The 22,715-nt window shown below is 37.7% G+C and overlaps 1 protein-coding gene across 1 annotated transcript in view; it reads right to left on the reverse strand.

Annotated features, from left to right (window-relative positions):
- Positions 1-22,715, reverse strand: part of LOC120226842 (laminin subunit alpha-2-like) — a gene marked incomplete at both ends in the record, with an annotated part of 149,517 nt that overhangs the window by 69,273 nt on the left and 57,529 nt on the right. The window contains 7 exons of the mRNA XM_039225007.1: positions 2,290-2,424; positions 9,835-9,952; positions 13,977-14,110; positions 14,191-14,379; positions 14,489-14,668; positions 15,341-15,484; positions 16,722-16,958. Coding sequence (XP_039080938.1) covers positions 2,290-2,424; positions 9,835-9,952; positions 13,977-14,110; positions 14,191-14,379; positions 14,489-14,668; positions 15,341-15,484; positions 16,722-16,958 — 1,137 coding nt within the window. The remainder of the gene's footprint in view (positions 1-2,289; positions 2,425-9,834; positions 9,953-13,976; positions 14,111-14,190; positions 14,380-14,488; positions 14,669-15,340; positions 15,485-16,721; positions 16,959-22,715) is intronic.

Here is a 22,715-nt window from a genome sequence, read left to right on the forward strand (position 1 = left end):
ATCTAGCCAATAATAGTGTTCATCATTCAGTTCAAGGTAAAAAGAAATATGTGATCATATTGTAAATGCATCTTTACCTTTACTTCACTCTTCACAAATAAGCATATGACCACTTTAAATATCCTATCTTTAATGAAAGAAGATATCTTTAACAGGCCAAGAATGAAAAGAAGTTTTCTCAACATGGTAAAGAATATTTATCTTAAGCTAACCACAAGCATCATACTTTGTGGTCAAAGACTTGAGACACAAACATTAAAATTAGAGTAAGATAGGAAGCTGCCTATCTGGAAAAGGGTTGGGGGAAGGAAGGGGTTAAGGGCTTGAAGAGGAAGGGGAAGATATGAGATAAGCATCCACAAATGTGGGAAAGGAAATGAATTAAAGAAGAGTGGCATGACTGCAGAGCAACACAAAGGGTCCATCTGAAGTGAGTGATAATGAATTTATGGTGAGATCAGACAGCATACTTATCTGTTTTTCATTAGCCACATTCAGCTTAGAAGGCATAGATGTGGAGGAATAGAATTTAACCAGTGTTAGAATTAATGGACTGAAGAGGCTCCTGGGTGGCTCAGTTGGTTAAGCATCAGACTTCGGCTCAGGTCATGATCACACAGTTTGTGAGTTCGAGCTCCACATCAAGTTCTGTGCTGACAGCTCAGAGCCTGGAGCCTGTTTCAGATTCTGTGTCTCCCTCTCTCTATGCTCCTCCCCCCACTCATGCTCTGTCTCTGTCTTAAAAATAAACAAAAGAAAAAATATTTAAAAAAAAGAATTAATGGAGTGAAAATAAGTAAAAGAGTAGCAAGAGAAATGACCATTACAAAGCAGTGATACTAATGGAGTGTTGAATATTAAGCTGGTTGAGAAAGTGAAGGCATGAAAGAGGTAAGAAACAATGAACAGGTGTGAGCATCAATGATGAAACTAAAAAGGTAGAAGTTGATGTATCAAGAAATGAACTGGAGAGTAAAGAGATGGTGGTCAGAGAAGAATATAGTTGACCTTGAGACTGTGAGTCATTGCAGTTACCTATAATGACAAGTTCTAGATACCACCATGGAGTAAGGACAAGAAACATAGTTAAGGGTATGGAAAAGTTAATTTAATGGACATTAAAGTCACCAAGAATTATTATAGGACTAATGGTAGAACAATGATACAGAGGAAACACCTTCAATGAAGGAGGTGGGTGACCTGAGGATTAATAAAGAACATAAATGAGCAGGTGGAGTGGACAAATAGATGAGGGCATGAGATGCACAGCTGGGTGTTGTTATGGGGGAGAAAGGAGGATGATGTGAAAGTGGCTGTGAGGAGCAAGGACACCTGCCCTACCTTCATGCTCAGGCAAATGAAGAACATGAGAGAAAACAATACCCTTGCAGGGCTGTGGGAGGAGCAGTAAGTCAGGGAGAGCTAAATGAAGAGAACACCAAGTGAACAGGGAGAGTATGTGGGGGATTTTGCTGAGTTCCTATCTTGAGTTCCAGAAGGCTCACTGGAAGGGTTTCAGAAGAGGAGGAGAAGTGGGAAATGGGTGTCACAAATCTGATGTCCAGCGCTGTGTGAGGATTAGAGTCTGAGGGACTCTAAGTGGTGCCGTGGCAAACTTGAATTTCGTGAGTCCTGAATGTTCCAAGGTAGATGGCAGTGGTAGAAAGTAGGGTGTTAGCATGAATACATCAAAAACAATGACAACAACAACAACAGTAGTAGCTGGAATTCTAAGGGAAATGGTTAAATTAAGGGATATCCAATCGAGACAAGATTTCAAAGAACGTCCAGCAACATAACATGCTCATAATAGCTACATTTAAAAAGAACATAAAATGGCACACATGGTATTATATAAATCTTATTTATAAACACATGCATAAAGTAGAAAACACCTAAAATATTAAATATTTATGTTAAATCATAGATGCCTTTTATCTTTTTTTAATATTTTTTATAATTTCCAAATTTTTAAGAAGTTTATTTGTGTATGTCATCAGAAAAAAAGTCCTCGTGTATTTTTAAACAAATAGTAGTGTTCTCAGGTGTTCTTCTGAAATGCTGTTAATATTTTATTTCTTGACAAGAGCAGTGGTTTTTCCAATTATCAATTTTTAATTACTTTAAAAATGTATAATATGGTAAATGTCTTTTTTCCTGTGTGTTTTATTTCACACACGTACACAATGAAATTCCCTGCAATTTTGCTCACCTCTGCACATGGTATCTGAGCATGTGTAAAGGTAAATGATCACATGGGCCTTCTTCGAGGAAGGTTCAGGTAAATACCTGGCATATAGAGGTTTCAGGGTCACACAGGCTGCTGTGTCCATTACACTGACATGGAACGCAGGTGCCCAGGGTTGGCCTGGGAATGTGGCTGCCTGGCTCAGACCGTAGTCGATAAAATCCTGGCATGCATGTCTGAAAGAAAAGGAAATCAATTAGATCAGCCAAGTTATAAATCTTCATTTAGCAAAACCTGGGTTCTTCAGCGGTTAAACAGGGCTACTTTCCCCATGCCTACATTAAAGGTGACATCACTTAAAAACACATGTGCGAGTTTGGATTCCTAATGTGTATTTCTGTGTGGTTCTTAAAGTATACAGGGAGCACCCAAGACGTTAGACCTTAGCAAAGGAAGGCTGCCATTTGCATACACTACTCAGTCTGAAAAAGCTTCAAATAGCCTCTTTTTATTTTTGAAAAAGAGGTTTATTTTTTTTTTTTAAATTTTATTTATTTCTAGGAGAGAGAGAGACAGCGTGAGCAGGGGAGGGTCAGAGAGAGAGGGAGTGACAGACTCTGAAACAGGCTCCAGGCTCTGAGCTGGCAGTCAGCACAGAGCCCGACGCGGGGCTCGAACCCACGAACCGCGAAATCATGACCTAAGCGAAAGTCGGACGCTTAACCGACTAAGCCACCCAGGCGCCCCTAAAAAGAGGTTTATTTTTAAATAAAGTTGTCATTTGGACTAAAGTATGAATTCCAATGTCTTTGACAACCTAAAATCTGCTTCTGCTGTGCCTGATGGATTACTAACAAATATCCAATGAGACTCAGGGAAATATTAAATAAATAGAAAAGTGTCATGGCTGCATTACTTATATCAATATAATTTAAAGATGATGAAAGCAACAAATTCAAAATTCTCATGTCTTGGGATTATTAGGCCACCAATAAAATTTATCTTTCCCTGATCCATTTTTTTTTTCATTTTGCAATAAAAATCTGAGAGCAAACAGAAAACTGCTAGCAAAGCTGACATATGCAAAATCAAGACTTCTATCTTCGTTTGGGTTTATTATGTAAATGTCTCAAAAAAACATCTCTGGCTTTCTGGAAGGAAGCCCCACAGCTCTTGAAGAGGTAATGAGAACGGTCTTGTGTTCCAGGCTCAGTCCTCGTAGTAATCAAAGCTACTGCATTTATCAGATATTGTTTGATTTGGGAGTAAAAGGTAAGAGTTGCTTTTTCAGATCCCAATGAAGTTATAAAGGGATTGTTTTACTACCTTGGCTATGTAGGATTTGTTTCCTCCCAGGATTGCTCCCATTGATGAAAGAAAAGTGATTGCTGAATAAGCAGGAAAAACAAATATGCATGAAGAACTCCCTAATGCCTCTGCATTCTTTTGATTCTGGACTAGGTCATGCAGAGTGGAATATACAAAAGCTTTCTTGGAAAAAGACAAAGATCATTATTCAGCACTCTCCTTGCTTCTTTTGATTTGGATACTGCAAAAGTACCTCCATTAAGCATTTAATTAACAGTCTCTTTGCTTTTATCCTAGCCTATAAGAAATTCCAAGATTAAATAATGTCCCAGCTACAAGCAATCAGGTAAAGAAAATTGGGAACAGTATTCAGAATATTTTGAGTCCTGTTTGTCTTGTGGAGTTAATAATATATTTTAATACATATTAAATTTTAAAATTTAAGTACAATGCATATTAAATACATTGTCTTTATTCATATTATTTAAAACAAAGGTTCATATTATTGTTACCAAATCAGGTATAGGAATTATGGCTGTGGAATTCATTTAAGAAAGTGAAGAAACAAGTCAAGGTGTATTTAAAGATATTTCATAGCATGAGTAGTTTTAATTCTTTCATATGTGGACTATAGAATAAAATTGGATTTTCTTTACATGAATTTCATCCTTAGACATCTATACAGTTATAATTATTTTACTGGTTTATTTTCTTAGGGTGTGGTATGTAGGGGGCATATGGGTGTGCATGTGTGTGTGTGTGTATGTGTAAGTGTGAAAATCACACAAATTGAGATGTCCTAGCTCCACTTCAGACCTCAAACAAAAGTTTAAAAGAGATCTCAGAGGAAGAATAAAGTTCAGAGACAGGAGTTTTCATTAAGGAATTATATGAAATTCAATGTTATTAACTGGAAGATGAAGGGGAGTGCCGCAGGTGAAGTTTACCATAACAGACACCTAGTTTCTCTGGTCACTATGGCTCTTCCCAGGAAACAGCAGGATGAAAAGCAAAACCACCCAAAGTGGGAGTTTGAGCCTGAGCTCCAAGTAGAGTTCTTTGTTGAACCTTCTAGGCCGATCTTTGTGGTTTCCAATCCCGGCTGCACATAGAATCATCTGAGGAGTTTTATATACTGACACCTGGCTCCACCTCCAGAAATTCTTATTTAATTTAAGTGGTGGAGAGTGAGGCCAAGGTTTAAAACTCCTAAGTGGGCCTAATAAATAGCCAGAATTGAGAATCATTGATATGTTCATCATTCTCCGTTGGTAATGTGTGCCTTTTAAAGGTGTACAGACTCTGGTACTGTGGCACAAATGAATATGGAAGCCTTAATTTTACATGTTACTTTTTTTTTTTAATGTTTTTTTATTTATTTATTTATTTCTAGGAGAGAGAGACACAGCGTGAGCAGGGGAGGGTCAGAGAGAGAGGGAGTCACAGACTGAAACAGGCTCCAGGCTCTGAGCTGGCAGTCAGCACAGAGCCCGACGCGGGGCTCGAACCCACGAACGCGAGACCATGACCTAAATGAAAGTCGGATGCTTAACCGACTAAGCCACCCAGGCGCCCCAATTTTACATGTTACTTTTGTCTGAGGGATCCAGGCAAGTCGCCTGGTGTCACTGAGACATGGTTTCCCCCTCCCACAAATGAGCAGGTGTATTAACTCAGTTGATTTCTGAATTTTCTTTCAGTGTTAACATTCTAGATGAACTTTATGTCCTGATAGATTAAATTTCTGAGTTAGCAAAGCAAAAGAGACTATGCAAGCATTAGAGACTTAAAACACTTTTTCAAGGATTTGGACATTATTTATTCCACCATAATCCTCTCCTTTCTTGGATCCTTTTTGTATTTATTCTCCCCACTTTTTGATATGCTTGAGAAGAGTTTTTTCATATCAGAGGTTTTTCTTCTCAGTGAACAGGGGCAAAATTCATGAGAATGATTACGCTTGAGTTGGAACAAAAGAGGAAAGATAAGAGCTACTTTTTCAAGTGCTGTCTAAAATCCTTCCTGAAACAAAATGGAGAATTTCAAAAAAAGCAAATAAATAGGGCCCTAATAGGATCTCCTTTTTTCTAACTCAAACTTTTCCAAAGTCCTCTTTCCATGTGCAAAAATTATTCGTAGCTCAATTGTCTTCTGTTATCCTTCCATTTTTATTTTTATAATGTGGCATCTTATCAAAATGTTTGAATCACATTTGCACAAAATGTGGAAGGAGGGAAAGAAGGAAATGAAGACAAAGAGAATAGAGAAACTCCAGGTGCAGGGTTATGCAACACCCCCCCCCCCCACCTCTCTCTTCAGACTTTAAGAAACATAGAGACTTGTGCTGCTGCCAGTGGAAACACTATTTTCTATCTTAGATAGGTTTGCAACCAGGCACTCCTCAGTTTAATTCTTGTTCATCACTTGCTACATATAATTTCATGCAGGTTTTGAACACTGTGGGCTACAGTTTTCTCCCCTGGAACAAAAAGATCTGGATAACATCCGAATTGAGTATGTAAGTGCGTCTAGTTTTCTTGAAATAGACTTTTCCAGGCTCAAATCACAGTTTTGCTGCTCTCTAGCTGTGTGATTGTGGGCTGGGCTTCCATTTTCCCACCCACAAAATGGGGATCATAATACATAGTCAATGTTGATGTAAGTGTATTAGGAAACGTGCTTGGTATTATACAGGATCCAGTAAGTGGTAAGTTGTTTTTTTTCTTTTATAAGGTTGTTGGGAGGGTTAAATAAGATGGTGTATGTTTAGTGCTCAACATATACTAAATCAACGTAGATGCCTCTATTCCAGATAGTTTTTTAAATAGAGTCACTGAAGACAGACTAAAAATAAAAACAACAGCAACTGTTCTACACTGCATCGGATAACAGAATGTCAGTGTATGTCACTTACCTATACCACGCTCCTCAATAATTTTATGCACATGAAAACAGCCTTTGGATCTTCCACACGCAACAAAAGTGGTAAAGGGCATCCCAAGAGATATGCATATGGAAGAAGAATTCTATTTTCACTATTTTGTCTTGAGTTTTATGATTGATAACAGGCATGTATTTTAGGGGGGCTTAAACATTATCTTTAGTAGCCAAAAGTAACAACTTCTGAATGGTGACCCAGTAAACAGCAGCCATTCAACCATGAGCCACAAGCCCTATTATACCATGAGAATAAGGAGCTAGATGCTGAAGTGAACAACATATGATCTAGAGATCATCTGCAAATGTTTGATTGCCATGATCTTCTTGCAGAGAACCACATACTCCGTGCTGACTATTTTCCATTTCTGCATACAATCCAACCTGAGTTTAGGTCTGTTTTGGTCAGTTGGGGAATAATGTTAACCCAGACAATGGTGAGAAACAGCTTCAATAAAGGATAGTAAAGTCAATGGCTGCCGCATCAACAAATGTGGTAAAGAAATTAGGTCTGGTCCTTCACTTTTAAAGGTAATCTGGTCTTTAGTTCAAATCATAAATTGTAATAAGTAGGTATTTCTAGAACTAACATTTTCAATGAACAGGGCTGTAGCATCATAAGATTACTAGTAACAGACAAAAGGCTAAGCGTCTTCACAATTGGCTATATTTTCAGCAGTAACCAACGCTTAATTTTATTTATTTGCAACCACGTTTTGGGTAAAAACATGAAATGAAGAGCTTGTAAATGCAAATGTCTCTAGAATACCATACATTTGGCAAAAATATTGTAAAGGAATTGCTTTGTGTATTCATGACCCAAAGCATATGTTACTGGAATGGGAAGTATTATTTTAAAACTGTCCTTCGCTCTTGCTTTGATGATTAGATTTTATGCTTGGGTAATTACACTTTAGAATCAAGATGAATTATAAATAAGATGTATAATGGATTAGAGGCAATGGGATGTGGAGAACACTTCAGGCACCTTATTATGAGAGATAGGCCTTTATCCCCATAATCTCAATACTAAGATATTACTGTAATTATTGTCTGTAAATAGGAGCTTAAGTGAAATTCACAGGACACAGATGAAGCCACCAATGCAGATGCTAGTTTGTATGTTTTCTTAATCTTCTTCATTTATCATTTTCCTTATTTGTGCTAATATACATTTCCATATGATGATGGAAAATTGCTAAGATTAATGGGAAAGTATGTTTTCAAATATGCTTTTTAAGAAAAAGCCTACCAATGACAATAAGAAGAGTTTTTAGCATTTAAAATCCAGAATGGAAGGTAAGATGAATTAAAATAATTTGCTACTCTACTAACATTTTTATTTGTAAGTGAACAGTATTATTTTAAATAAGTGCAGAAAAAATAAAGCTGTAGTAGCTTTCTCTTCGGAAAAACTAAAGGTCAATCTTAACTACTTACTCCATACCTTTTATAGTGAAATCATGTTACAAAATCAGAGATTTCTAGAACTTCAAAACCCAATGTGTTATAGATTGGGTAACTATGTAACAACTCCTATAGTGATTAAAGAATTGACCAAAGGCACACAGTAATGTTAGAATCAAACGTTTCTTGGGATAAAACTCTACTTGTTTAGAAAAGTCTCAAGTTCTTTCTGTCTTCTATCTTTAAATCTTTTATCTCATTGGAAAGGTAGCATGTTTTATATGTGCCACATTCATTGTTCACATCTACAGTGTGGGTGTGTATGTGTATTTTGGTTGGTTGTGCATATAAGCACAATATATATACCTATTAGTATGTGTACAAGCACATATAGTCTATGTAGGAGTTACGATTTAATAATGAGGGATTATTTGATTGTTTATGATCAAAATAGACACATTCATATGAATATTGTCTTTCAGAATCTTCAGTCACAAATCTATCATTCTAAGGATGTTTCACAGATATTTGTAGTTATTCTTATGAAGTTCTTCTCGGAACAACATGGAATTTATATAATGGTAATTAAGTTGAATATCATTTCAGTGTACAACACAGCTTCCATGCACATATTTTCATTTAAATCAATCCTCAGGATGATTCTATAGGTAAAATTCCTAAGGTCCAGCAACAAGCAGACCAAATGCCCTGTCCAAGTGTAAAGCTAGGGTGGATCCACTAAGACCAAACCCCTTTTCATTATAATATGTGATGTCTCAGGATATTTATATTCATTATTTTTAAGTTACTTTAGTTTTGACCTGGTGCCATCACCTGCTTTATGAGCTGTACTTAAAAAATTCGTCAAATCCTATACACAAAGGATGTAGAAAGTTTTTTTTTTCAAAGAAATCAATACATGGATATACAATGAATTATTCCATAATAATACTATTAGCATCAACCAATGTTGACTACTGCCAGATACTGTAATAAGTACTTTAGGTTCTTAAGCTCATTTCATCCTCATATGCTTCTCAGTTGTGGGTGGGAGAGCTATTAAAAATATCTCACCAGGGATGCTGTGGGCACCAACCAATCTGCCTACGAGGAAGGAATATGTGCTGTAGGGCTGGAGCAGGTCCTGAACGGCTCTCTATGCCAGCTGTGCTGGTTGCACTGTGGGCAGGGCTATGGGTCTGTAGGAGAGGGTGAGGGTGATGGGGGTTAGTGAGGGGCTTGGGAATTTACTAGCTGAAGATTAAAAAGGATTAGTAAACAGTGCAAGGCCTCAGACCTAGTATATGGTGAGGTCGAGATGCAAACCCAGGCCAGTTTCTCATCCATTCCACGTTTTCCCATAGTATACTCTTCCTATTAATATTTAATATTCACTAAAGGTAAATAGACTTCCAGAGGATAAAGATCTAGAAAATAGGCCAACTCTAAAAATAATCAAAGGCAGATCCCAAAGAGTAAAACAGGCAATTTTAGAAATATAATAACTGAATGATAGTGTCACTATTGGAACAGTATGTGTCCTTCTGAGAAGCCCATGTGGAAACAGTCTGCTATGTTTTGCCATGTTCTATATAAAAATAATTTTTCAAAGCCCAATATAATCCTGTCTCATAATCACTGCAGCTTAAAAAATGTATTTAGCCATTTAGAAGACATCCCAAGAAAATAAATCAGATATACTAAATGTGCCTTATGAAAACATTCATGTTTCCTGACTATTCCATACTTTTACAAATCTTTTACTTTTCATCAGATATTTTCCTCCACATGTGATTCCTATTTCTAGGTAACAATAACATCATCCGCATCTTACTGTATCTCACGCTGGGAGTAGAAGGTTAAAAAGAAAAAAAGAATAGGTTATGGGTAGGCATGGAAAGTAAAACGGACTGTAACAAAGATAGTCCCAGAAGTATTCCCATTTGGCTGGTTAAGTGAATGGAGCTTATGCAGGTTAGCAGTAGCCAGCTTACCTCACAGGACAAACCAGAATAGCCTGGGGGACAATCACATCTCTCTATTAACCGTGCTGGCGGAGTCACTGCTGTTATGCGTCCTTGCTCAGCTACCTCCATTGAGATTTCAGAAATCCTAGAAACAGGGAGTGTCTACTTAGATTATCACAGCAGTACATTAAGCTCACCTAGCAAACGCTTAATCCTATAGTCTTCTCAGGTTTTTGCCAATAACCTTGAGCTTGTCCTATTGTTTTATTTTTTTAAAGTTTTAAATGTTTACTTATTTATATTGAGAGAGAGAGATAAGAGAGCGAGCAGGGGAGGGGCAGAGATAGAGGGAGACAGAATCCTAAGCAGGCCCCACACCATCAGCGCAGAGCCCAGTGTGGGGCTTGAGCCCACGAGCCATGAGATCAAGACCTGAGCTGAAATCAAGAGCAGGGCACTTACCCAACTGAGCCACCCAGGCGCCCCTGTCCTATTATTTTAAAGCTGCCTAAATTCCAGGGACTCGTGTGCCACATCTTATTCCCTATATCTTTGTTTCCTCAAAGGCTGAGATTACACATTAGCAAAATATTCACATAAAACATAAGGAGTTTAGTAAATTAGATGTCTGACGTCCTGTTGAGAAGTTATTATAAAGATTTTTTTCCCCGCATTTTAAAATGTGAGTGGCTTCAGGTAGACATGGCCAATTAATTAGACATTTATATTCCTTCAAACAGATAAACCAAGGTCATTCCCCATTAGAATATCTCCCGTAGTCACTAGTGAAATTGCTTTTAATTTACAACTAGCCTGACTTCTTCCTCTTGAGTCTCTGAATGTCCTTTCAAGAACTTTAGAAAACCACCCAGAAAACGGTTGCGCATACTCTAATTAAACACTGATGTCTTTTTGAGGATAAAATACTTTTCAAATTAGTTATTTTGTTAATTTTAATAAATAAATCCTTCAAGTAACTTAACTCACCCTTCCTATTGGTGGAAAGGTCCTTGTAATTGAAAACAATATTCCTAGTGAAAATGTCAATACCCTTTACATTAATTTGAAATTATGCATTAAAAATATATGCAGTCCATAAACTCAGACTATTTCATGATTGACTAACTGGTAACATGAAATGTTCTGCAAATAAACTTTTAAATGAGAAAACGAATAGTTTTGCTTCACTAAAAGTCACCTCCAATAGCTAAAGGAGCTTGAATCATAAACTTTATAACAAGCATAGGTAGGTTTTATTGACACTGAATTATGAATGTACACTCTGACTTCGCTAGATTGTAATCTGCACTCTGAAGATCAGCCAGCCTTTATGAGACGCATGTTCAATTAAAATTCAGATTTCCCCCTCCCCTCCTTATAGTACACAGAACTGTTAGATCTATAAACAAACCACTCCTCTCCTGTAAGAAAGACTCTAACTTTATGTCCCCCTGGAATCTCCATGGAGGTAAGAAGGTAACTTGGTGTTTGTTCACGAGTCAGTTCTTTGGCATCTTACAACATGAGTTCCTAGCATCCTACCTTCTCTTGCATATGTGTGCACACAACAGGCTAGTGAGTATTTAAAAACAAAGCAAAACTTAGTGTGGCTGGGTGGCTCAGTTGGTTAAATGTCTGACTTCAGCTCAGGTCATGATCTTGCAGTGTGTAGGTTTGAGCCCCACGTCATGCTCTCTGCTGACAGCTCAGAGCCTGGAGCCTGCTTCGGATTCTGTGTCTCCCTCTGTCTCTGCCCTTCGCCTGCTTGCTCTCTCTCTCTCTCAAATATAAATAAACATTAAAAAAACTAAAAACCAAGTAAAACTTGAATTGTGTATCAACAGCAGATATTTGTACAATACACCTGTTTTTTCTCAGGAGATGAGAGAGCAACTGTTTTGCTTGAATCAGGGATTTGGCCAAACTCAAGTTTCTATTTAAGCCAATACTGAAATGCAAAGTTGTTATATCCTTCCTATAAATGTAGAAGAAGACAAAAGTAAAGAAAAAAAAAAAAGACAACATCAGCACTGACATTATGTACAAAGTCTTAAGCTATATGTAAAACTCCTAAACTCTGCTTCTGAGACTATTTTAAATTTGTAACTGAAAAAAATGCAGTGTTATGTCTTAACTATTTTGGCAGGGGTTTGGGGGAAAGATTCAAATGTATTTTTCACCTTTGTCACAGTTCTACTATATGAGGAAATTAAGGGCAGATCCTTTGCTTTTTTTGTTCTTATTGTTGTTGATCAATCATATGTGTTGATGCACAATGGCTTTAGTTTTTTTGAGCCTAGAAAAACCAATGTATTTATTTATTTATCCTTAGGTTTCAAAAAATGGTCTCTTAAACCAAAAGACTTTATTTAGGGAGATCTGTGAAAAACATGATAAGAGAAAGAGCCTTATGGGGGGAAAAGAACAAAAAAAAAAAAATAAGTGGCCTTTTCCACCATAGAAGGTGGAATTGGTGTGAGGAAAGCAAATAAAGTATAATGAAAGATGCATGAAAACACTGTTCCTATCAGTTCCACTAATAAAATGTTCTGTGTGCTACTGAATTCTGACTGCAGCATGGACCAATTTGCAAAATAATTATTAATTTCCACACTTGCAAAGTTACTCACTGTCTTCCATGACATGCAGTCATGCCCTGGAGTCTGCTGTCTGGTTTAGACTTGGTATTTTAAAATAATTAATGATATCACTGATAGTATATTTTTAGTACATGCTTTTGTTATTATTTCACATAAAATAATCTTAGAAATGAGAAATATAAAGAGAATACCATAGAAAGACAGGTATGAAAGTGAATTTTGGTCCTTGATTTATTCTTTTACCCAACGTGCCTACTTATAGTACAATCAGAAGAGCAGTACAGATCTTCTCCAACAAAGACAAAAGATTGTCTTCTATGTTTAGTATAGCTTAAACAACTGAAATGTGCTATTTATATAATCATAACCTTGCCAATAATAGGCTTCATAATTGTTTTCTTTTGTTTTCCTAAACTGATCTACTAATTTATCATATTAAGACTATTTTCAGACATCTATTGATTCCATATTCTTACAGGAAGTAACAGAGACACTGACATGCAGAGAAATTGAGACTATGTGTGTCAACTCCATGCAACTTCCGGCCTTCATGTTAGGAACCTTACATCTGTGCAATTCCTCAGTTTATCTCCCTGAATAAGTTGTCCCTTCCACTCTAGGAACATGACCATATGTTCTTATTTGAAATCTCCTGGATTCCCCATTATTTTTTCTTTATCTGATTGTTTTAAATGTATATATTGCTATGAACTCCTTTCCTCCCGGTTTGTAAACAAGTTTACTTCTCTGTCAGATTAAACCATCACTCCTTTGGCTTTTGACGCTATCCCTCTCCTCCCTTTTACATTTATGTTCATGGAAAATAAGAGACTACACCCATACTATTAGGGTCGCTGTGTCCCTTTCATTGCTCAAAACTTTGATATCTGCCCCAGGATTCTACTAAAGCTGGTGCTATGAATGGTACCAGTGTGATCCCAAGTGTCAGTCTCAAGAGGCTCATTTTAATTGTCCTCTTTGGGTGATATGAAAACACTCTACTCCTTTATAGGATTCTCACCCTTTGGCTTTCATGATATCACCTTTATTCTTATTATTCTTCTGTTCTTTTCCATGCAGTGCCATTCCCAATCTTTTCACATCATGATGCAGGGAAAGGGACGGCGTTGTAGGGCACACTGGGATGAACGTGTGGGAACTCTCATGGTTGGAAAAGGTGGGAACCAGCAGGCTCTTGTCTGGACCCCTGAGGTCGAAGGTCACTTTCTCAGCAAGTCTACTTACAACACAACAGTTGTCCAACTTTATAGGCTACCGGGCTTCTTCTCTTGAATATCTGACCTGACATCTAAAACTCACCAGGTCATAGGTCAATTTGATATATACGTTTTCCCCTTAAACTTGCTTCTCATTGACTATTTTGCTTTTTATGGGGAGGAGGGAATGGTAGTATCTTCCACCATGTGACCAGGATACCATCCTTGGCTTTTGCCTTCTATCATCACACTCCCAAACCAAACACTTTGAAGTCTTTCTTGTCTGATGTCTTACTGACCTTACCTATAGACTCTAAAATAAGGATTTAGCTTTTATTCCATTAGGGTTTACCTGCTTTGTCTCATGATATTCCCATAAGTTGCCTTGATAAGAATATAATGAATATCATATAGAATATCCAAGAAGTCTTCACGGGTCACGGTTCTACTGATTCGAGGATCATCACCATAATATTTCCATTCTTTCTGTTAATAAGAAAAGAAACCACTTTGATGAAACTAAATGTGAAACCATTGACATCCTTGCACCAAACTAATAACCTTACCTCTGTTATTTCAATCTCATGCCTTGTCAACTGGCCAATTAGAGGAGCAGCCATATGCCTGATGATAATTCTAGCATGAGTAGGAGTCCCACCTCGAATGATAACTTGAGGATTATAGGTAGAGAAGCCTGTCTCTTCCCGGGCCTCAAAATAGATTGCGTACTTGAGTTTGCCACCATAGGCCATCAACTGATGAAACAAAGTGAGGAATGAGGAGTTAGATAGTGCCCCACATGGCATGATTCCAAAAGTATATTTTACTTTGTTCTCATATGACTTTGAAGTTCTTGTCTTTTACCTTCTTGCCTTCAAACTGTTCTGGAAGTTTCCAGTAAAAGGGTTCCAGATGGAGCTCCTGTCTCACCAGATCCATATGTGCAACAATCTCCGGATGTTGAAAAACGATGCCTTTGGTGGTGGTGTGTTGAAGGGCCTCGTCCACCAGAGGCAGGATGGTCTGCTCGGGCTTTAGAGTCACCTGCATAGGAATCCGAACACAGCAGGGGGCTGAGTTCAAATCCTTTGGGCACTCCTTTAAGACGTGTCTGTCTGCAGCCCCATTCTCCTTCTGAGGAGGTGTTCCGACCAGAAACCAAGCTTGTGCACAGTGCACCAGCAGGGCAAGGCATGAATCTTCCTGCTTTGTTTGCATAGTGACTACATCTGTAAACATTGGCCTTTTACACTAATAAGAAGTAGAACTTAAAAGCGGGAAATGTTGAAGAAAAATTAGAGTGAAAAGGAAAATGTTGTCACCCTAAAAATCAGGGATTCTCTAAGGCTGGGTAGCATGGATGCACAGCAAGTTCTGGTTTTCATCACTGCCTTTGCACATACCCACATGCAGGCTCTGGAGCCCTCACTCCAGAATGCAGCTTCCTCCCATCCCAACACATAATGCTTCTTTTATGGCATTTCCGTTTCTTACTGGGCATCTATTTCCTTATCAACAATAAATGAACTATTTTTTAGGAAGAAAAAGAGCATTTACTCCAGCTGTCTAATGCCACATGGCCCCAGTTCTAAGTGGGCACAAGGGAAAAGGTTACTTAAATGATTTACCATTGTCTCCTATCCCTCATGCCTGGCTGAAAGACCCCAGCAAGAACTAACCTTATACAATTACATGGCTCAGCGGCTTCTCACTCACCCACGTACGGATCAGTCCTTTGGCTTCAGAGCACTGGGTAGTGGCGCCGAAGCAATAGCAGCTGCTGCAGCCAAGTGGGTTCTTGGCATCAAGTCCAAACTTGCCTGGCCGGCACCTGTCACAGCGCACACCTTCTACATGCCCCTGAAGGAAGAGGACAGTTCTTCAGAGTCCGTAATGAAGTTATGAGAGAAATGAACTTGAGAATGAATAATGCTTCTTTTTAATTAAGCAAAAACAAACAAACAAACAAAAAGAATGCTGAATGTTAGATTCACATCTCAAATGGTAGATATGGTTAATTTCATTGTTAGGATTTCCTAAGTTTAAAACAGGCTTTGTTTATACATAAATACATTGCAAAGTTATCTTATATGGTTTTTAAAACCTAAGCAGCACATCTCATAATATCCACTGTGAGCAATACAAAAGAGTCATGAAAATTTCAAAAGCAAAGTGGAAACACTGACTCCTAGACAGTGATGTGATACAAAGTTGTATAACACAGGCAGGGGTGCTAAAATATAGATTCATATGAGTATCATTATATAATGTATACACATGCATACAACGCATACTCAATAGAGTATATAATCATAATATGTAGTAATATGGCATTGGACTTGTGTTTTGTCAATGGCAGAAGCTGCCATCTTCTGAAATTCTGAAGACTGTTTTCATAATCACTCCCTGGATTTCATTTTCCTGTTTCCTCTGTTCCACTTTGCATAGACTCTGTCTTGAAAAAATACCCCTGACACAGTCTTAACTGTATTTATCCTGGGATTGATTTTTTAGATCTATCTAAGGGGGGAAAATCCCTCTTATCCTTTTTAATTGGCTGTTTTTCTACATCATTTAACAATATTAATGAGAGCTGAATCTTGCACGTAGTTGCTGTTTGTTATGTTAGTGTTCATACGTGATGAAATTTTGCTGAACTTCCACAGCAGTAAATATATTTTTTCAGTGTACAGTGATCATGGATTAATTTGAAGAGAAGTGGTTTTTTATAAGCCCTATTATCTAGCTGTGATTTTTCTCTGATGATGCTTAAGAGAACTGTCATTTTTTTCCTTCCCAAATTACTTCTATTTAAGCAAATACATAAAGAAAAATTTAAGTTTACTATTAAAATTACATCATCTCTACCAATTAGAAAAGAAGTTGGGTGTTGGTTGAAAATAAGTTCTTCAAGAGAACTTATTATGCCAATATGTGTATGGATATGCCAATGAACATATATGAATAGAAACTGTCTGGTAATGAATTTTTATTTGTTTAATGTAGCAAAGCATGAGTAATAGACATTGAAGTTAAAACTAAGCAATGGAAACAGAATCCAGCGAAGTATTTCCTTATGTCTGTCAGGAGCGCGTACCTTACAGGCGCACTGCCCTGTCTGATCGATACAGGAGCACTTTTTAGTCTCTGAATCGCAGGTCTTGTCATCAGTGCCCGGCAGGAAGCACTCGCAGGGGCTGCAGTGAGGGTATTTCCAGTGACCTCGATTGCACTCTGTACATCTTGCACCAGAGAATTTGGGATGACAGTTGCACTGGCCTGTGTTCATATTGCATTGGAAATCCAAGGATCCCACCGAGCTGCAGTTACAAGCCTATGGAGGAGATAAAAACAGCATTAGCACCATTAGCACCATTTCATGGGAAATATCTTAACATTTTAATTCGAATGTTTCTATGCTTCCATTAAACACATATTAATCATGTGTCTATTATATGCTTTGTACTGTTCTAGTTTAGTCGCTTGGGAAACAACAGTGAATATAACATTAACCTTGCTTCCTGCATTTACTAAAACAGATGACTGTCCAGAAACCATAATCCTATTGAATAAGAAATAAAATGTATTTGTTTCTGTCTTTTTTTGTGGCAAGGAGGAGGAGTTAGGTATGAGTTTTCTTCAGTTGCTTTCTGTTTCAAAGAGTGAACTTTAGACAAAGACATTTTACCTTTTCATCTCATTTTTACAGAATTTAAGTTGTAAAGAGATTTATCTCACAGCCTAACAGAAGGAGACGAGTATATATATATATATATATATATAACAGCATGAAATAACAATTACATAATAGAAGCACAGAAGTCTCTGAGAACATACAGACTCCCAAACCAGATTTGGGGATGCCGAGAGGACTCAGGGAAGTGACATCTAAGATGTTTTCTGGCATTTAGTTTTGCAAATGAGCCTGATTTGAGGAGCTTTGCTGGTAAACTATTTTCTTCTTCCAAGGCATGCATAGGCTTGTTCTCTTTACTTAGGTAATTCAAAGTTTTGCTAGAATTTTTTAACATTTGAGTCCTTTTTATGAATTTACTGGAATCTGTTAAGTTCTTTCAGTTTGAGAACAAAATTATCTTTTGATTGAAATTTATTTTTGATTTTTAGTTCTGTTCTTTTGTTTATTTATTTAATTTTGAGAGAGAGAGAGAAAGAGAGAGAGACAGAGAATGCACAAGCTGAGGAGGACAGAGAGAGAGGGAGGTATTAAAATCCAAAGCAGGCTCTAGACTCTGAGCTGTCAGCACAGAGCCCAACGCAGGACTTGAACTCACAAGCTGTGAGATGACCTGAGCCAAAGTCGGACCCTTAACTGACTGAGCCATCCAGGCACTCCTAGTTCTGTTCTAATTTACCAATTTTCTTCTTCAGAGTCACTTGCAATTTTTCTTCTTCTTTTTTTAATGTTTCATTTATTTCTGATAGAGAGCAAGACAGCGTGAGCAGGGAAGGGTAAGAGAGAGAGGGAGACACAGAATCTGAAGCAGACTCCAGGCTCTGAGTTGGCTGTCAGCACAGAGCCTGATGTGGAGCCCGAACTCATGAACTGTGAGATCATGACCTGAGCTGAATTTGGATGCTTAACCAGCTGAGCCACCCAGGCGCCCCACACCTGAAATTTTTAAAGTACACCACTTGTGTCTGTCTGCAAAATCTGTAATATTAGGACCTAATATTTTCTGGAGTTTTCTATTTGCCTCTCAAATTTGTTGGCCATTTTATAATGCCCATTTTGAATAGCAAAAATTCTCTTCTATGTACATACCATCAATGCATTTTTAATTACGCTATTACTTTTTTAGCTGAGTTTCCATAATTTATTTCATCTCACTCATTTTTGATTTCTACTCATCCATGTGTCTTTTCGTCTTATATTCTTTTAAGGCTTTCTGCTCTGATTTATAGAGCTCATATCTCATCGCAATTTAATGAAAAAGCCAAGCAGGCTTCTAAAATGCCATTAGGAGCTTGGAATAAATCATTTTCAGAGATCAGCAGTGCCAATGACCAATTTACTGTCTCTGAGCTCTGAGCTCCCTCTTCCTTCCCCTGCCTTATGATACTGTGGTTAGACCCTGTAGCTATTTCTCTGTGGTTAGGTAGCAGAACGTTAGGCTTTGTCAACAGTGGGTCCTGGAGAGACCTAATAAGGCCTCAGTGGTGGGAAGACACTTCTGTCCTGGGTTCTGGTTCTTCATCACTATTGTCATTATTACTATTTTACTATTTAGCATAGGAGCCCAGTAGCCAGAAAGAATTTCAGATGAGACTTCAAGGCCACTTTCTTCTCTTAGGCAACTTTCTGAGTAACTTTAGTCTGCACATATGCTCTGACCGTGAACGGTAGCTCCAGCCTGCTCACTGCCTGCAACAATGGCGGACAGCTTCTATAGACCAGACTTATGTGCAAACTCTGTTCACCCTCACTCAGCCTAGAAATAGTAGCTTCACTTTTGTACCTGCTACTTCAGGACCCCATATATCTCTTCCTATCCTTTTTTAGTGACTAATCACCTATTACCAGTTAACAATTCTTTATATTCTATTTTCCCTGTTTAAATAACTGATGACTTCTGTCTTATAAGTGAGTCCTGACTTGGTACCCATGTGGGTGCCATCTCTCTTTGTGTCTGAGTGTCCCCTCACACAGTATTTGTACATCATTGATAACCTGATTCTTTTTGGTACTGTTTTATTGTCCTTCTCAGATGTATAGCTCTATGCAGACTTACATGCACTGCAACATGTCAAATTCCCCGATCCAAGGCTAGCTCGATATCCCTTTGCATCTCTCACATTTTCATTGCTCAGCTTACTTCTTATGTCCACCACTACTGCGGACATTCCTGTCCCTGCTCCTGCCAGTAGTAATTTACAGAGGAGACGACTCTTTCCAGGATGTGATATATGATGACCAGTTCCATCTATCATCTCTTTCTTGTCCAAATGTTCGGTGAAATATCTTCCCAGATTCTGATATTGCAATAATCACCAGGCCTTCTTTTTGGTTAATCTTTGTGATTAAGTATTTTTATGTCTTCTTTGCTATCCAGGAAAAAAATCCTACTAAAAGGTATTTGAAGCCTAAAGATCCAAAATGTGTTATTTATTATATAATAAATGTAGACATAGCTTCCTAAGCATACAATAACCCACTGCTGTCACCCCAACTAAGTCATCTTTATAGAACATCAGATTTAGAATGCAATTTGAAAATAAGGATAATTACCTTTGACTTAAATGATTTTTTTCAGCTCACTTAAATAAAATGGGCCATAATCAGAAACAGAAAACTATGATATATTATGGAAACTATAGTCATGTAATACATTTTAAAATGTCTTTTGAGACATTCTTATCCTTTAACTAAAATATGAAGTGACTGCTACCCAATTTATTATATAATACCAAAGCACTAATTCTTAAAGACTCGATAACAGTACAAGTAGACACTGGGGCCTTTCCAAATCAGAAAGTTTATCAGGAAGTTATAGTGGAGAATAAAAGGGACCATTAACCATATGTTTGGATAGTACTATAGCCAACATCAAACTTAAATCATAATTAGATGTAATGTTTATTTCGCAACAGAGGATTTATGCACTATTCCCCTGCTAGTGAAAGATGGCTGGCTTTGTATTCTACTTCAGTGAAAGCTCAAATGATGTGTGTGTTCACACCTCAGCACAGAGAAATTATCCATGACACAAAGAAAGGGAAGCCATAAATCTCAAATCACTGTTCATTTAGATTATACATCCAAATTTTTTAAATGGTAGAATACATGCTCATAAATATTTGTGAAGATTCTGAATTTTTGTAATTGTTCATAATGATGAAGTGTGTAGCTATTCAGAAATTTATATTTTTAACAGGGGTTCAAAGTAATAAAACATTTTCAATCAACTTCAATCAACATCATGTTTATTCAACAAGTAAAAATAACAGTATCAAACACAGAACTACTTTTAAATTTTTTTAAAAGGGAACTTGGTTTATATTCCATCCTCATTTGTATCCAGATTAGGCATCACTTTTAATTTTGGGAGATTATAAGAGTTTGGCCATATCACAGAATTTTGTGAATAGAATGGAATTCTCTTAAGTTTCCTTACGACTTATTCACGAGTCCAAGGGATGGAGTAGATGTTTAGATTAAAGGTGAAAATGCAGAAAATCAGTCACAAAAATTTATAACACTGTTCATACAGAAAACTTTGGAACTCTTGAGAAATTTTTGTTTTGTTTCTAAAAATGTAGTTCAAACTTAGTAGTGCCATTGGCAATGGAAAAATGAATGTCCTGTCTAGCTGTTTTTAACCTAATCACATAGCTGATTGAAGTCATGCATCTAAATTTCCTTGAACAATCCCCAAAACGCCTGTTTTCCTCTAGATTTTGTATTCCGGACCAGCGTATTCAAATGTGTTATCATATATATAAAGATGATTAGACCTTGCATGTATGCTAAATCAGTGGGAAAAAAAAAGTTTATATCTTTATAGTTTACTACCACAGAGTCAAACAGGTCACACTCGGTCATGACATTCCAATAATCTCCAACCCAATGTGACTGATTAGAATGACTCTCATTAACATCAAAAATGCCCTTATTTGCTGCTCTTAATGGACACAGGTCAGCCCTAATCCTACTTGACCAGTGTTACATTTGACACTAAAAAATATTTCTTCTTTTTAAACAGTCTCTTAGTTTTTAAAGCACTCACTTGGTTTATCTTCTCTCTTTTAAGCTGCTAACCTACACAAACAAAAACTAAAAAATGGGAACTAAGAAACAACTATTTTCAGATAGTGGATGCTAGGAAGTACAGTACTGTGATTTCTGAGAGAAGAAGAGCAAATAAGGCAGGGTATGAAGGAAGTCTCTAGTTTGCAGCCCATAAAGGAAGAACCCAAATAAAGCCCTGCACTATTTCTGGGTTGAGTAACAGAGTTTGAAGAACCTGAGGCTGAATTTATTGGGCCAATAGAATATTTGTCTAAAAATGAGAAACTCAGGGTGCCTGGGTGGCTCAGTTGTTTAAGTATCCAACTCTAGACTCCAGCTCAGGTCAGGATCTCATGGTTCACAAGACAGAGTCCCACATGGGACTCTGCACTACCAGTGCAGATCCTGCTTGGGATTCTCTCTCCCTCTCTCTCTTCCCCTTTCCCATGTATACAGTCTCTCTGTCTCTCTCAAAAAATAGATAAACTTAAAAAATACATTTTAGGGGCACCTGCATCGTTCAGTCAGTTAAGCATCTGACTTTAACTCAAGTCATGATCTCACAGTTCATAAGTTCAAGCCCCATGTAGGGCTCTGTGCTGATAGCTCAGAGCCTAGAGCCTGATTCAGATTCCATGTCTCCCTCTCTCTCTGCCCCTCCTCTGCTCACGCTCTGTCTCTCTCATTCAAAAACAAATAAAAAAAAAACATTAAAAAATTTTAAAGTGAGAAAGTCATATAGAGAGAATTCCAGAAATCTACATAAGGGTCCCCTTGAGTCTTCGGCTGAGTACTGATCTGTGAATGCATGGGATAACAATCTATGTGGCTGAGGAAAACAAACAAACAAGCAAAAAACTATGGAAAACCATGAGCTGAAAAAGTTCCTAAAGCTCACAAAAAGCTTGAAATAATTCATATCTCCAACAGATGGAGTAGAAATACACAGTAATGCACCAGGTGGTGTTCTCAATGCACTTAGCCCCTTAATAGTGATGCTAAATGATCCCTGGATTAAAGGGTGCTCTAATACCACCTCACGCCAGTCAGAGTGGCTAAAATGAGCAAATCAGAGAACTCTAGATGCTGGCGAGGATGTGGAGAAACGGGCACCCTCCTACACTGTTGGTGGGAATGTAAACTGGTACAGCCCCTCTGGAAAACAGTGTGGAGGTTCCTCAGGAAACTAACAATAGAACTCCCCTATGACCCAGCAATAGCACTGCTAGGAATTTACCCAAGGGATACAGAAATGCTGAGGCATAGGAGCACATGTACCCCAATGTTCATAGCAGCACTCTCCACAATAGCTAAAACATGGAAAGAGCCTAAGTGTCCATCAAC

The sequence above is a fragment of the Hyaena hyaena genome, unplaced genomic scaffold (assembly GCF_003009895.1).
Source record: "Hyaena hyaena isolate Hyena2069 unplaced genomic scaffold, ASM300989v1 scaffold_1854, whole genome shotgun sequence".
NCBI lineage: Eukaryota > Metazoa > Chordata > Mammalia > Carnivora > Hyaenidae > Hyaena > Hyaena hyaena.